We start from the raw sequence: 17,273 nt of genomic DNA, 5'->3' as shown, positions 1-17,273 counted from the left end.
AAGAAGAGACAAGGCAAAGTATTTATAAATTTTGGAGGAAGTGTTAAACCTGTCATTTGAAATGTGCCAAGTCATAGTTATTGGGAAAGACAAGAGGGTAAAGAGCTCCAAAGCATCAAGGTGTAGGGAAAGAAACAGTTATCAAAATGGCCCAACATTGTGTTGCCAACACCCACTCAGTAATCATGTGATGCAGCAGCTTGCTGAGTATTGTGTGGTATTCCTAATTGTGGGGGTACATAAGCAGCATGCTCTTGGGAACAAAAACTGAATTAATACGTATAGATGAGGGACAATATGTGGTGTGAGGTGGTTTGATCAAGTAAGTAATGAAAGGGTAAGAGGGAAGTGTGGTAATAAAAAGAGTGTGGTTGAGAGAGCAGAAGAGGGTGTATTGAAATGGTTTGGTCGCATGGAGAGAATGAATGAGGAAAGATTGACAAAGACGATGTATTTGTCAGAGGTGGAGGGAACGAGAAGTGGGAGACCAAATTGGAGGTGGAAGGATGGAGTGAAAAAGATTTTGAGTGATTGGGACCTTAATATGCAGAAGGGTGAAAGGCGTGCGAGGAATAGAGTGAATTGGAACGATGTGGTATACCAGGGGTCGATGTGCTGTCAGTGGGTTGAACCCGGGCATGTGAAGCGTCTGGGGTAAACCATGGAAAGTTTTGTGGGGCCTGGATGTGGAGAGGGAGCCGTGGTTTTGGTGCACTACACATGACAGCAAGAGACTGAGTGTGAACGAATGTGGCCTTTGTTGTCTTTTCCTAGCGCTACCTCACGCGCGTGCAAGGAAGGGGTTGTCATTTCATGTGTGGCTGGGGTGGCAATGAGAATGAATAAAGGCAGCAAGTATGAATTATGTACATTTGTATATATGTATATGTCTGTGTATGTATACATATGTATACGTTGAAATATGTTGGTATGTATATGTGCATGTGTGGACGTGTATGTATATACATGTGTATGTGGGTGGGTTGGGCCATTCTTTCATCTGTTTCCTTGCGCTACCTTGCTAACGCGGGAGACAGCAACAAAGTATAATAAATATAAAATGAATAGATGAGGGCAAGAAGGTCAAGTTTATAAGTTGTCGTGGAAGAGTCTATGAGTAGGATTGCTTTTGACTCGACTCTGTCAAGTAAGGATGTAGAGGTAGAGCAGCCCCAGATGTGAGAGCAGTACTCCTTACAAGGATGGATCAGTCCTCTGTATGAACAGAGCAGTTGGTAGGAAGAAAAGAAATTTTGACTTCTAAACAGGACTTACTGTTTCTTAAGAGGCAGAATTAGCTATTTCTCTAATGTGGAGTTTCCAAAATATAGTGGATGTTACAGTAGTACCAAGTATGTTTATTGAGTCTATAGGTGGAATTACAGAACAGTTAAAGGTGAGAGGAAAGTTGTGAGGAATTTTCAATAGAGAGATGGTTAGAAACTGGGTCTAGTAGGTATTAAACTTAACCAGATGCTGTCTACCCCAACGAGATATCTTGTCCATGTGGGAGTTTACTGAGGAGATTGTGTTGAGATGAGATGCAGATCAAGTGAGAGAAGGAAGTGCAGAGTTGAAGGATGTGAGGGAATGCAGTGTTTAGTTCTCACCTTATGAGTGAATGCATTTAGTTATTTGTGGAAGAAAGGAAATCCTTTATAGAAAGAAGAAAGAGAGTGGGAGACAGGACAGAGCGTCGAGGTACACCACTGTTGATGGAGAAAGGGGGAGAGGCTAATTCCATCAACATCCCTGGATTTAGATTGATGAGAGAGGAAGCTAGATATGAGGGAGAAAAGTGTGGTAAGAAAGCCAAAAAAGAACTACATATGATTCCCCCAAATCTTTAGGGGTGATGACCAGGCATTATTGAGATAGGAAAGAATATCATCAGTGGATTTCACCTTATGGAAGCCATTACCAATGATCAGGGAGAAGATTGTGAAAATCAATTTGTCTAAGGATATGGGGGTTGTGGGGGGATTCAAAGACTTTGGAAATGGTAGTTCACAGAACAACAGGACGACAGTCAGAGAGGTGAGAATAGTCACCTTTCTTAGGGATGGGATGTACCAATGCGTACTTCAAAGAAGGAAAAGCTCTGGTTTTTAAACAGAAGTGGAGCAAGCACAGGTGCAAGTTCAGAGGCACAAGACACTGTTTGTTCACTGGCTGAAAGAATGATGAGGAGAAAGCTTATGATAAGACTGATCAGGAGAAAGCTTATGATAAGGCTGATCAGGAGAAAGCCTGTGATAAGGCTGATAGAGATGCTTTGTCAAAGTTCTTGGTATACAGTGTGGGAGGAAAGCTGCTACAAGCAGTGAGAAGTTTTATCAAGTATGTAAAGCTTGCGTATGAGAAGGAAGAGGAAAGTGAAGGTTGGTTTGTGTCAGGGGTGTGTTCAGTTTGTTTATGGATGGGGTGGTGAGGAAGGTAAATGTGAGTCTTGGAGTATGCCGTCTATGGGGAATGAGAGGGCCTGGGAAGTGAGTCAATTCTTGTTTGCTGAGATATTGCACTGGTGACAGATTTGAGTTTTAAAATTCAGAAGTTGGTTACAGTATTTGGAAGAGTGTGTGAAAGAAGAAAGCTGAGAGTGTATGTGAATAAAAGTAAGGATATTAGGTTCAGCAGGATTGAGGGACAGGTTAGTTAGGTGAGAGTTTGAATGGAGAAAAGTTGAGGAAGTGAAGTGTTTTAGATACCTAGGAGTACACATGGCAGTGAACGGAACCCTGGAAGTGGAAGTGAGTCATAGGGTGGGGGAGGGGGCAAAAGTTCTGGGAGCTCTGAAGACTGTGTGGAAAGAAAGAGCATTATCTAGGAGGTCAAAAATAAGTATGTTTGAAGGAATAGTAGCCCCAAAAATATTATATGGTTGCTATGGGGCTGTGCTGAGGAGGGTGGATGTGTTGGAAATGAAATGTTTAAGGTGGGGCTGTGCTGAGGATGGTAGATGTGTTGGAAATGAAATGTTTAAGGTAGGGCTGTGCTGAGGAGGGTGAATGTGTTGGAAATTAAATGTTTGAGGTGGTGTGATCAAGTAAGTAATAAAAGGGTAAGAGCCATGTAGGATAATGAGAAGAGTATGGTTGAGAGAGCAGAATAGAATGTGATGAAATGGTTTAGACATATGGAGAGAGTGAGTGAGGAAAGGTTGACAAAGAGGATATATGTGTCAGAAGTGGAGAGAACAGGGAGACCAAATTGGAGATAGAAGCATGGGGTAAAACAATTTTGAGCAATCGGGGCATGAACATGCTGGAGGGTGAAACTTTTTCACAGGATAGAGTGAATTGGAACATTGTGTTATATTGGGGTCAACATGCTCTTGATGGACTGAGCCAGGGCATATGAAGCATCTAGGGTAAAGCAATTAAAGGTTTCTGGGGCTTGGTTGTGGATAGGGAGCTGAGGTCTTGTTGCAGTACACTTGACAGCCTAGAGAAAGGGTGGGAGCAGATATGGCCTTACTTTGTACCTAGTGCTACCTTGCTAACACAGGAAACAACGATCTAGTATGAAAAAGAAATTAGATTCATGACCATAAATGTACATGCATAATTTTTATATGCTGGCAACAAGCCTTTTATAGAGAGTGAATACATGTGTAAGAGTGAATGTAGAGTTGAGCAAAAGTTTCAGCATACTTGTGTGTGTAAGGCAGTGCTGTGTGATGTCACTGTGGCTCTTTAATATTGATATGGATGGATTGATAAGGGAGATGAAAACAAAACTATGGAAAGTGGGTACAGAGATGGAGTATGATGGTGAGGTATAGTGGCTAGTGACAAGCTTGTGCACAGATGATATTGTGTTGTTTCCTAAAAGTGAAGAGGAGTTGCACAAGGTTGTGTGTTTTATGGTGTGTGTAATCATCGACAGTTGAAGATAAATGTGAGTAAAAGTAAATTAATGGTGTTTAAAAGGAAACAGAGTGAAAGTATAGATTTTGCAAAGCACTATAGAGTGAGAGAAGAAAGTATAGATATGGTAGAGAAAGATTGGAAGAGGGGACTGAATTTAAGAATTTAGGAGCTGTCTTGCTTAAGTTTGATGATATAGAAGGAGAGATAAGGGAGAGAGCAGGACAAGGTAGAAGAGTCATTGGGATGCTTTGGTGCATAATGAAGAGTAGAGGTGCAGGTATAGAAGTGAAGAAAGGATTGAGACAGCATAATTCTCTCACCCTTAACCTATCCATCTGAAACAGGTTGTGGAAATGAATTATATGAGAGGAATGAAGAAAGAAATGAGGGGATGTATGAGAGACTTAGTATGGCATTGAATGCAAAGGGAATTAGTTGTAGTGTGGGTGAAACACCAATACCTTGAGGAGATGTGTTCATGATGGGGAATTTAAAGGAAGAATGTATGACAGTACGATTACAGTGGTTGGCATTAGAGGAAGACCACCTGTGATGTGGGGAAATAGAATGGAGGATTATTGGAAGGAGAGAAATGGTGGAAGAATGCATTGAAAGGTGTATGCGAGGGAAGCATTTAAGGATAGGGATAGGTGAAGACTTTTGCCAAGGCCACCCACTTGGAGTGAGTTCCTGAAGGGAATGGGCATCAGGGATATAGATAGATAAAAGTGCTTTGGTTCATGTTTTAGAGTTGTATCTTGGATGAATAATGGTAAAAATTTTATTTATTTATTTCATGTATATAGAAATAGTGCTTTTTGTTCCAAAATGCTAACAAAAGAAACAACAAACCCTAATATATGGTCAATTATTTTTTCTCAAAATATTCTGTTCCCAATTTATCAATTCACCAAAGTGTCTTCTGTGCCACAATGTATTTATATTTATTTTGCTTTGTCGCTGTCTCCCGCGTTTGCGAGGTAGCGTAAGGAAACAGACGAAAGAAATGGCCCAACCCACCCCCATACACATGTATATACATACACATCCACACACGCAAATATACATGCCTATACATCTCAATGTACACATATATATACACACACAGACACATACATATATACCCATGTACACAATTCACACTGTCTGCCTTTATTCATTCCCATCGCCACCTCGCCACAATGTATTGTATATATAATTAGAGAACCATGGAAGAACTTGTTTTTATCCTTATTACAATATGTCCTCTAAATACCCTTAGAAAAAGAACAGTCATAGGACAGTTGTCATGCAAGAAAAATAAATATATATAATGACAGAAAAAAATTTTCATCTATAAAGATAGAAAATAGAGCAGAAGGTAAACAGGTCATTGACCAGATGCATTTTCAGGTGGTACCCTGACAAGTGTCAGTAATCCACTATAAAAAGATTTCCTTTTTTTATTACATTTTCAGTATGGAAAGGAGAAATATTTTTTTGAAGTGGCACAATTACTCGAAATCTAGAATGGATGGAGAGAAATTATTTACATCATTTAATGCAAAAATATGCGAGAAATGGTAATCTCATGAATGGCACATACAGTCACTCATCTAAGTGCAAATACTAGCTAAAATAATTATTTGACGTAAAAGAGTAAACTTAGTTACCACATGCATGACATAATAATAGTAATATCAGTATAAGGAGCTTGAAATCATCTTGGAAAAAGATATATCATGATAGTGCAAAATACAATACAATAAACCCCCATTCTGTTGGACTTTAGTGTACTGGAATTCACCTTCTAATGGATCCGTCAGGTCCCACTGGACTAAGTTTTCAAACCAATAGACTATTTGGTAAGAGTCTATCACACTGTAGATTTAAACCAGTAAGTTAAGTACCCCTTGGACTGAGTGTAGGATGTACCAGAATATTCCATTAGTTCTCCACCTTGGTCCATGATGCTGAGTGTCAGAACATAGGGCAGCATGTTGTACATCACCTCATTCAATTTTTTCCCTTTTTTTTTTTCAAAGATGCAGTTTTTTTTTCTCACATGCACTTGGTTTTAGACTGATTAACAATAATGTAATGGTACAGTCGTATCTTTTGTGAATTTCCTCCCACAAAACTAATTTAAATAGAAATTTTAAGACAATAAACTCATAGCTTGGTCGCTGTGTGCCAATTTGCAATAAGTGCCAGCTTGGTCATCACAAAGCAAACTTTTTGCCCATGTTTTCAGCAATTGCAGTTTGTTTTTTATGATATAAAGGCCTGTATTTTCATATTATATCAAAGCAGATAAGAGTTCTTGTAGTGCTGTATGTGTTGAGAGATTGAGGAACACTGCAGTATTGCTGAACAGCTGAAAATTGAGTATCCTAAGTGTAGGGAGAATAGTTTGTGCCTCGTGCAAGCCCCCTTTCTGAGCACTTGGTGATTCAAGTGACTACAGGTAACATGGAGCTGTTTCCTTCTGATTCAGAGTAGTCATTGCTTCTCTCAGGACACTTCCAGCTGTACAGGGATCCAGTAGGTTTCTATTACTTCTGTTGATATTTCATTTATATATCTTTCTTGGAAAAATATGGGATGTAATGGAATTTGGCATCTAGTGGACTACCCTTCCCTTCAGATAGTCTGATAGAACAGGTTTACTGTATTATGTAAATTTTGAATTATTAACATCTCCATTTGGTGAAAAATAAGGCTAATATCCTACATCTAAAAACCGGTACCTGTTGGCAGATATCATATCTTTCACATCAGTCTGATGCTGTATAAATCTGAGGGTTTGGCCTTGAATGTTTTCAGTCCTGTGTCATTTATGTACAGAAACTGGTGAAGCTGAGCAGGTTGATAGGTCTGGTGTTTTCATCCTCCACCACCAAGTTTTACCTCTGAGGCATTATAATCATCATTCATATATGTCCTAAAATTCACTACCACTCTGGGACGCATCCAAAACTGCTTCTGTTTCTTCATCAGTTGTAGGTCTCTGAATCTTACTACTCATCATTGCTTTGAGAAAAATGAAACATTTTGGAAATCATAATGCAGAATATAAAGGTAGTTAGGCAGCTTATTCTATAACTTCTGACCCAAATCAGCATAAAATGGAAAGTGAATAATAATGATTATATTGTAGTCAGTATATGGTTGAAAGAATCAATAACATCATGATGAGAGTTACATGCCACAGGAGTTAATTGACCACTCACTCATTGTGCAGTCAGTCAGCAGCTTGTATGTAAATGAGCCCAACATGCCACACTGCTTTACACTTTCTATAACATCTGGTGTATATATGCTTTTAAGAGGATAAAAATATCCTTATGAATATCACAGGATAAGATAACAAAAAAAAAATCCAAGCTACAATATACCTATGGACTCTGAAGATTAGTGAGTGTAAAAATACTCTGAATGATGAAGAATAGTAGGTGCAAAAATTGTAAACATTAACATAAATAGACATTGTAACAGTTTGTTATAACAGCTTATTATAGAATGTCACATACACATGTAATAGTATATCACGGGGTAGATACTTTTATGATGATTATGAAATGATGATTATAAAATCAACCTCATAACTTGGAAAATAAGAAATCAATCCCCTGGGTGGTCAGTCCACTGGCATTTGTAAAAACAGTAAGTGAAGTTTTACTTACACATGAAAGCACGTGTGGATATGTGGTGGGCTTTTCAAAGGCTTAGGAAGTATTTCCATTTGTAATAGAGGGAGAGGTTTTTACGAAACCATCGGATAAGTCCGATTGTCATCATTAACTGGAATGAACTTGTTACTAGAAAGATGCACTTGATGCAGCAATAGGATAAAAGCAGTTACTGGAAAATGAAAAAAAAAATTAGTGAAGAATTTATAGAATGATAGAAAAAATGATATCAAGATACAAAGGCAAAAGATAGAAAAGAAATATAGAAATGAGATAGAAATATAAACCTGAACATCTTGATTGCTGTTGACAAAAAATGTAGATTATTAGATTTATCAAGTTTTCTTCAAATTATCTGTGCTTTTCTGTTGTGGTCAACCAGAAACCAAAGTAACACTTGATTGTTTAAGAAATTTGGAGGCTTTGTATGTTGTATATGGTTTTGTTATTAGTATCTCTGGTTAGATTTGATATATTTATAGGGCAATTGGGAGGTGAGTTTGAATGGAGAAAAAGTGGAGGAAGTGAAGTGTTTTAGATATCTGGGAGTGGATCTGGCAGCGGATGGAACCATGGAAGCGGAAGTGGATCATAGGGTGGGGGAGGGGGCGAAAATTCTGGGAGCCTTGAAGAATGTGTGGAAATCGAGAACATTATCTCGGAAAGCAAAAATGGGTATGTTTGAAGGAATAGTGGTTCCAACAATGTTGTATGGTTGCGAGGCGTGGACTATGGATAGAGTTGTGCGCAGGAGGATGGATGTGCTGGAAATGAGATGTTTGAGGACAATGTGTGGTGTGAGGTGGTTTGATCGAGTAAGTAACGTAAGGGTAAGAGAGATGTGTGGAAATAAAAAGAGTGTGGTTGAGAGAGCAGAAGAGGGTGTTTTGAAATGGTTTGGTCACATGGAGAGAATGAGTGAGGAAAGATTGACCAAGAGGATATACGGGTCGGAGGTGGAGGGAACGAGGAGAAGAGGGAGACCAAATTGGAGGTGGAAAGATGGAGTGAAAAAGATTTTGTGTGATCGGGGCCTGAACATGCAGGAGGGTGAAAGGAGGGCAAGGAATAGAGTGAATTGGAGCGATGTGGTATACCGGGGTTGACGTGCTGTCAGTGGATTGAATCAAGGCATGTGAAGCGTCTGGGGTAAACCATGGAAAGCTGTGTAGGTATGTATATTTGCGTGTGTGGACGTATGTATATACATGTGTATGGGGGTGGGTTGGGCCATTTCTTTTGTCTGTTTCCTTGCGCTACCTCGCAAACGCGGGAGACCGGCAAAAAAAAACAAAAAAAAACCTAGTTATGTTTTACTGTCCTTAATCTTTTGATATATGTTTATGTCAGTTAATATCAGTATCTGACTGTGAATTGAAATGTGCTAATCTGTTTCTTCCTTTCTGTTTACTGCAGTGGACTGTAAATGGGGAGCTGAGAATTGGTTTCTTTGCTAAGAAATACATTGAAGCTGATGAAGAGATTAGCTTTGACTATCGCTTGGAGCGTTATGGGTAAGAAAGTTATTTTTGAGTACCAGAACAAAACTACTGTAGAGCCTCTCTTTTGTTTGTCAGTGTAGTGCAGTATGGGATATTTAACAATGAAAGTGGTACTGCTTCGAATACTGTTTGGAGTCATTTAGGTAAGAAAGTTACTATAGTGCAGTATGAGATATTTAACAATGAAGGTGGCACGAAATACATATTCTGAATTAATGGTAATAGTGATTTATTTATACTTGTTTGCTCTTTTCTGCCTAAGCAAGATAAGGTCAAAAACAGATACAGCAGCCCCTTGTGTGCACATCTGCTCCCTGGCCATCATGTTTACCCCATTTGTTGTGTAATTGATTTTCAAGGTGCTGCCTGAAAAAGTTATTGAAAAATGAATAGATTATTAATTTCATATCTTTTTACTCCTTTGTCTTATAGATTTGTGCTAAAGTTTCTTAGAATCCATACTGGATTGAAAAAAGTGACTTACATAAGATAATGTAGAAAATATGAAAAATTGTTCTCCCATAAACGATGTACCAAGACAGTAAATAGCTAAATTCTTTATTTATTCTTAAAGATTAATTTGATATTGAAATCCATTTTATGCCATCATTATCGTATGTAAGAGTTAAATTATTGTCAAGGAACAATATCAATTATGATTTCTTGCATTAGGAAGGGGGGTGCGAGGATTGACAAAAATGTGACCTTAGTTGTAAACATCCTCTGTTTGGCTGTCATGTATATATTGTACCGAAACTAGAGCTCCCAATCCCCAATTAGGCCCCACAGCCTCATCCATGGTTTTCTTTGACTGCTTCATATGCTATGTTTCAGCCCATTGACTGCATGTTAGTTCCCATATACCACATCGCTCCGATACATTCTATCCCATGCATGCTTCTCACCCTGGTGTATGTTCAGTTCCTGATCACTCAAAGCTATTTTCATTATATTCTTCCACCTCCCTGGTTTCCTCCTTTTCCTTATTCCCTCCTTTTCCAAAATGTATGTCTCTGTATGTCCAAACCATTTCAGTACATCCTCATAATCTCTCTTGCACACACTGGCAGTCCTGTACTTATGAAGGTTCAAGTACAAATTTCAAGAAATACAAAGGAACTTGCAGAAAAGAAAAGAAATTAAGAAATGATGATTTTGAACCTGCATTCATTTGCAAATTTTAACTCTAGCTGCATGCCAGCAGTACACTTTCACTAGACAATCCCCCATCCTTTCCACTACCCTTTACCTCTGTAGAGACAGTTTTCCCATCATCATCGTCTTCCCTCATCTAACTCGAGCACTTCTACAAGCAACTTAAAGCACATCAAACAGGTCAACTGTATGAGTTCCATATCCTTTCCACCACCCTTTACCTCTGTAGAGACATTTTTCCTATCATCATCATCTTCCTTCATCTAATTCAAGCATGCCTACAAGCAACACAAAGCTCTTCAAACAGGTTAGCGCTGTGTATTAAGGAATATAATCTTAGAATTAGTAGGTAGAAGTTAGTAGGCAGCCAGCAACTAGGGAGCTATATTACCAGTACTACTCACCTGGGTATCGGGAAGGTTAATGGCAGCTTATTTTTCATAACTGTAGATTTTCCTGCAATAGCAATAGACCTGCCTTTTAGGAAAATGATAGGAGCAGTGGATAGGAACACTTAAGCAGAAGCATTAGATAGAATGATTAGGTGGAAGTAGTAGGTAGGGACATCAGGCAGGAACATTAGTTAGAAGTGGCCTGTTTAGGGTGAGGCTCTAAAGGCTAAGAAGTGGCCGTAGAGTTCACTAGTTATCGAGACTACATTGCTGTGGTGACCCAATTGAGTCCCAGATGGGAACACTTGTCATGAGATGTAGATAGGTAGATAACCTTAGAATTGTTTACTTGATGCATGTTATACACTTTGTTCTTACAGTAAAGATGTTTTTATTATGTAAATCATGTCTGAAATTTACAAGGATAAAATTGAATTCTCTAAATTTTCAAGAACCTTGCAACTTCTTAAGTAGAGGACTCTGGTTACAAAGCATGTTTTCAGGAACATAAATACTCCTCAAGTAGAGGACTGCCAGTACTCCTATTACAGTATAAGTTTAGGGTTTAGCATTCTTGATGCATATGTAGGGTTTTTTAAGTGAACTAAGTTGCTTTATCCATTCAATCTACCCCTTTGCTTTTGGAGAAACAGTTAAAGATAATAGGTAGATATTCGTCAGCTCCTTTGGTTTTGGTAGACCCAGTTTTCTGTCATCAAAACATGACTTATTGGGAAGGGAGTCCCTGTAACGATACTTGATTTCATATTTATTTATTTATTTATTTATTTGCTTTGTCGCTGTCTCCCGCGTTTGCGAGGTAGCGCAAGGAAACAGACGAAAGAAATGGCCCAACCCACCCCCATACACATGTGTATACACACACATCCACATACGCAAATATACATAGCTATACATCTCAATGTACACATATATATACACACACAGACACATACAGATATACCCATGCACACAATTCACACTGTCTGCCCTTATTCATTCCCATCGCCACCTCGCCACACATGGAATACCATCCCCCTCCCCCCTCATGTGTGCGGGGTAGCGCTAGGAAAAGACAACAAAGGCCCCATTCGTTCACACTCAGTCTCTAGCTGTCATGCAATAATGCCCGAAACCACATCTCCCTTTCCACATCCAGGCCCCACACTGACAGCACGTCAACCCCGGTATACCACATCGATCCAATTCACTCTATCCCTTGCCCGCCTTTCACCCTCCTGCATGTTTAGGCCCCGATCACTCAAAATCTTTTTCACTCCATCTTTCCACCTCCAATGTGGTCTCCCACTTCTCCTCATTCCCTCCACCTCCGACACATATATCCTCTTGGTCAATCTTTCCTCACTCATTCTCTCCATGTGCCCAAACCATTTCAAAACACCCTCTTCTGCTCTCTCAACCACGCTCTTTTTATTTCCACACATCTCTCTTACCCTTACATTACTTACTCGATCAAACCACCTCACACCACACATTGTCCTCAAACATCTCATTTCCAGCACATCCACCCTCCTGCACACAACTCTATCCATAGCCCACGCCTCGCAACCATACAACATTGTTGGAACCACTATTCCTTGAAACATACCCATTTTTGCTTTCCGAGATAATGTTCTCGACTTCCACACATTCTTCAAGGCTCCCAGGATTTTCGCCCCCTCCCCCACCTTGTGATTCACTTCCGCTTCCATGGTTCCATCCGCTGCCAGATCCACTCCCAGATATCTAAAACACTTTACTTCCTCCAGTTTTTCTCCATTCAAACTTACCTCCCAATTGACTTGACCCTCAACCCTACTGTACCTAATAACCTTGCTCTTATTCACATTTACTCTTAACTTTCTTCTTTCACACACTTTACCAAACTCAGTCACCAGCTTCTGCAGTTTCTCACATGAATCAGCCACCAGCACTGTGTCATCAGCGAACAACAACTGACTCACTTCCCAAGCTCTCTCATCCACAACAGACTTCATTCTTGCCCCTCTTTCCAAAACTCTTGCATTCACCTCCCTAACAACCCCATCCATAAACAAATTAAACAACCATGGAGACATCACACACCCCTGCCGCAAACCTACATTCACTGAGAACCAATCACTTTCCTCTCTTCCTACACTTACACATGCCTTACATCCTCGATAAAAACTTTTCACTGCTTCTAACAACTTGCCACCCACACCATATAATCTCAATACCTTCCTCAGAGCATCTCTATCAACTCTATCATATGCCTTCTCCAGATCCATAAATGCTACATACAAATCCATTTGCTTTTCTAAATATTTCTCACATACATTCTTCAAAGCAAACACCCGATCCACACATCCTCTACCACTTCTGAAACCACACTGCTCTTCCCCAATCTGATGCTCTGTACACACCTTCACCCTCTCAATCAATACCCTCCCATATAATTTACCAGGAATACTCAACAAACTTATACCTCTGTAATTTGAGCACTCACTCTTATCCCCTTTGCCTTTGTACAATGGCACTATGCACGCATTCCGCCAATCCTCAGGCACCTCACCATGAGTCGTACATACATTGAATAACCTTACCAACCAGTCAACAATACAGTCACCCCCTTTTTTGATAAATTCTACTGCAATACCATCCAAACCTGCTGCCTTGCCGGCTTTCATCTTCCGCAAAGCTTTTACTACCTCTTCTCTGTTTACCAAATCATTTTCCCTAACCCTCTCACTTTGCACACCACCTCGACCAAAACACCCTATATCTGCCACTCTATCATCAAACACATTCAACAAACCTTCAAAATACTCACTCCATCTCCTTCTCACATCACCACTACTTGTTATCACCTCCCCATTAGTGCCCTTCAACGAAGTTCCCATTTGCTCCCTTGTCGTACGCACTTTATTTACCTCCTTCCAAAACATCTTTTTATTCTCCCTAAAATTTAATGATACTCTCTCACCCCAACTCTCATTTGCCCTCTTTTTCACCTCTTGCACCTTTCTCTTGACCTCCTGTCTCTTTCTTTTATACATCTCCCACTCAATTGCATTTTTTCCCTGCAAAAATCGTCCAAATGCCTCTCTTCTCTTTCACTAATTATCTTACTTCTTCATCCCACCACTCACTACCCTTTCTAATCAACCCACCTCCCACGCTTCTCATGCCACAAGCATCTTTTGCGCAATCCATCACTGATTCCCTAAATACATCCCATTCCTCCCCCGCTCCCCTTACTTCCATTGTTCTCACCTTTTTCCATTCTGTACTCAGTCTCTCCTGGTACTTCCTCACACAAGTCTCCTTCCCAAGCTCACTTACTCTCACCACCCTCTTCACCCCAACATTCACTCTTCTTTTCTGAAAACCCATACAAATCTTCACCTTAGCCTCCACAAGATAATGATCAGACATCCCTCCAGTTGCACCTCTCAGCACATTTACATCCAAAAGTCTCTCTTTCGCGCGCCTGTCAATTAACACGTAATCCAATAATGCTCTCTGGCCATCTCTCCTACTTACATACGTATACTTATGTATATCTCGCTTTTTAAACCAGGTATTCCCAATCACCAGTCCTTTTTCAGCACATAAATCTACAAGCTCTTCACCATTTCCATTTACAACACTGAACACCCCATGTATACCAATTATTCCCTCAACTGCCACATTACTCACCTTTGCATTCAAATTTCTTAATTTCATAAGATATGTATATTGTTTTCCCATAAGTCTGTAGTAATCTTGCTCCTGCCACATTTCAAATTTGAATATACATATTTTGCATGAGATCTGAAATTCATCTGGCAACTTGACCCAGACTGTTACCCTTCAGATGTTATAGGGGAAATGTTTTTGTCCTTTTGGTGGTGTTTGAGTTTGATGACTTTTCAACACATTCCAGGCGAGAGCCACAAAGGTGTTATTGTGGAACTCAGGTTTGCCGAGGCTGGTTGGGTGAATCCCCAGAAGAGAAGACCAAGGAAGAAAAAGATGAAGAAAGAAGAAAGGAGGAAAGAGACAGGAGAAGGAGAGAGGAAAGAAGATCCTTCTTTGAAGATATTGATGTGAGTATGACAGTATTTTACAAGTAAAGTGTGACAAGTTGTGTAGTGAGCTGATTCAGTCGGGGTCAAGCTTTAAGATGTGTAGATTTTTAAATACGTTTGGGAAGTTACTGTAAAATTGAATAGAGCAAATAGGATTTATGTTATTGATAAATTGTTGGAAATCAGAACTTAGGCATTTCATTAATGTTGATTTATAATGATTAAAAATGACTATAATTGTAAGTCCAACTAGGATTTTTCTTTATGTAGTTTTGCTTTAACTTTTGCTATCTACTTTCTGTGATGTAAATTACATTTTAAAGTCCTGATGTTATAGATGACAGGAATTGGTATTCCAGTAAGCTACATACACAAGAGAACATAAAGATATGTGGAAGTAAATGCTGGTGATATTTTTAAGTGAAGAAAGGTTTTGAATACATAGAACTAAGTAGGTGTAAAAAAAAGATTTGGCTTGTATGTAAATTGTATATATTATTTATTAAGGTTGCATGTTGCTCATTACATCAAGATATTATTCATTTATTTCAGCTGGAAGATGAAATTGAAAAGCTAAACTCTCACAAGCTGAGAAACAGACAGGACACCCTTAATCTTTCTCGATTGATGGTGCGAGCTGAGGATTTCAGCTCACGAGTCATGCTCTTGCAGTTGGTTCAGACTGGTGAACCAGCCTGTAGAAGACTTTTCCTAGACTATCATGGCCTGAAGGTTCTCTGGTCTTGGATGGCTGCTTTGGGCTTCTCAGTTGAACATACAGCCCTTAAAATTGAGGTTGGTATATTATTATTTTTAGATGAAACTGTGATAATTATATTGAAATTCTTGGGAAATAGTTTGCCACTCAGGTCTCAGATATGAAGATTGATTATTATGGCTGTATGTGTAGACTATTAAGTATTGGAAAGTAATGTTTAGATTCATGATGTATTCACTTTATGTAGTTTGTAAATGATTGGCTTTTTGGATTGTCAAAAAGAATTATTTGTAAAGTGGTTTACATTATTTTTTCTTTTATCTTGGGTCAGGTTTTTTAGAATCTCTTTGTAACATAGCAAGGTTTATGGCAGGACAGTGATTGATTAGGTTGAAAGGATTATTGGATCACTTGCAGGGGAAGAACAGAGTGTTATTAGGAAGGGAAAAGGATATGTAGACTAAGTAATGGAAGAAGTTCTTGAATGAAAAACAGTACATGCAGTTATAATGAATTTAGAAAGTGGATATGACAATGAACAGAGAACCTTTCTGTGCATATATGACTGTATGATGTTCATGATGTTATTGGATTCTGCCTGCTCATAGTTGCAAAGGGAGAGAGAAGTCACCTTGGGCAAGACTTGTCATCAGTGGATGGAAAGGAATACAGTTTTGTGACCTCACTCCAAAGGCGTCCTTCATTTCCTTACTCATGAGTAAAGTGTATCCTGAGAACTGGCAGAATGCATGTTCATATAAAGATATAAGTCTGTTGAGTATACCTAGTACGGTGTATTGGAAAGTGGTGATTGAGAGGGTGTAAGCAAGCATGAAACATCTGATGGGGAAGATCTATCTGTCCATCTGTCTATCAATCTATCTGTCAATCTGTCTAACTATATGACATAAGGAGAGGTGGAGCATGTGTTAATCTGTTAATCAAGTGTTTGCTTTGGAGAATTTTTTAAGAATTCCTAGAAAGAGATTGATTATCTTTGGCACTTTTAGATATGGAGAGGTGCATATTATGGTTGACAGAGCAGCAAACTAAAAAGTTGATAAAATCAGTGTGGACTTTTTGCCAGGAGAATAAGGTACATTTGTGAGTAGGAAGACAGGATGGTGAGTGGTTTCTGGTGGAAATGGGTCAGCATCAAGGATGTGTTTTGTCACTAAAGTTGTTTGATATTGTTACGAATAGGATCTTGAGTGAGTGAATGCAGGGCCTTTAGATTTAGGGGCATGTTTCTGATGTCTTGGGGATGGAGTTGGGGAAGCATAGAAAGTGAATCAGGTGCTGTTTGCATATGGCACATCTCTAGTGGCAGACATGAAAGCAAGAACTCCAAAAGCTGTATGAAGAGAGAAAGTTAAGAGTAAATGTTAACAAAAGTAATGAGGTGCAGTTGGGTTTGAATGTAAGTCTTTGTCGGGAGGACTTGGAAATGTGGAATGTTTTGGGTTATTGGAAATGGATGTGACAGATTGAACCAAGTGGACTGAAGTGAGCCATAAGTTGGGAGGGGGGTTTAAAGCCCTCTTTGCATTAACGAGAATGTAGAAGGAGAGGTCATTACCTATTAAGGTGAAGATAGTCATGTTTGAAGGTATAGTAGACTCAGCAGTATTGTCTGGATTTGAGTCTTGGGCCTTGAAAGCAAGATCAAGAAAAGAGTGGACTCGGTAGAAGTAAAGTGCTTGAAGATGTTATAATTCCCGGTTTGTACATTATTGGGCCCTTCCCTTGTACTTTTCATACCATCAAGAATACTTTCAAATCTTTTTAAGTTGCTGGCATTCAATGTCTCCTTGCTTAAACCATTCCAGTATTTCTTTAAAGCCTTCTTAACTCTTGTCATCTCCTGGCTGCACAGTTGCTTTTAAAGTTAATCATGATGAGTCCACCAAA

General features: G+C 39.3%; 1 protein-coding gene across 5 annotated transcripts in view; it reads left to right on the top strand.

The window, feature by feature from the left end:
• The window catches only part of Set2 (SET domain containing 2), a 374,507-nt gene that overhangs the window by 196,543 nt on the left and 160,691 nt on the right, over positions 1-17,273 (top strand). For all 5 annotated transcript variants that reach the window (XM_071679446.1, XM_071679422.1, XM_071679430.1 and 2 more), the window contains 3 exons: positions 8,960-9,057; positions 14,500-14,662; positions 15,197-15,439. In XM_071679446.1, the coding sequence (XP_071535547.1) occupies positions 8,960-9,057; positions 14,500-14,662; positions 15,197-15,439 (504 nt within the window). The remainder of the gene's footprint in view (positions 1-8,959; positions 9,058-14,499; positions 14,663-15,196; positions 15,440-17,273) is intronic.

This window comes from Panulirus ornatus, chromosome 2 (genome assembly GCF_036320965.1).
Source record: "Panulirus ornatus isolate Po-2019 chromosome 2, ASM3632096v1, whole genome shotgun sequence".
Lineage (NCBI taxonomy): Eukaryota > Metazoa > Arthropoda > Malacostraca > Decapoda > Palinuridae > Panulirus > Panulirus ornatus.
Note: the sequence above shows the minus strand (reverse complement) of the source record. Positions and strands in the feature narration are given on the sequence as shown.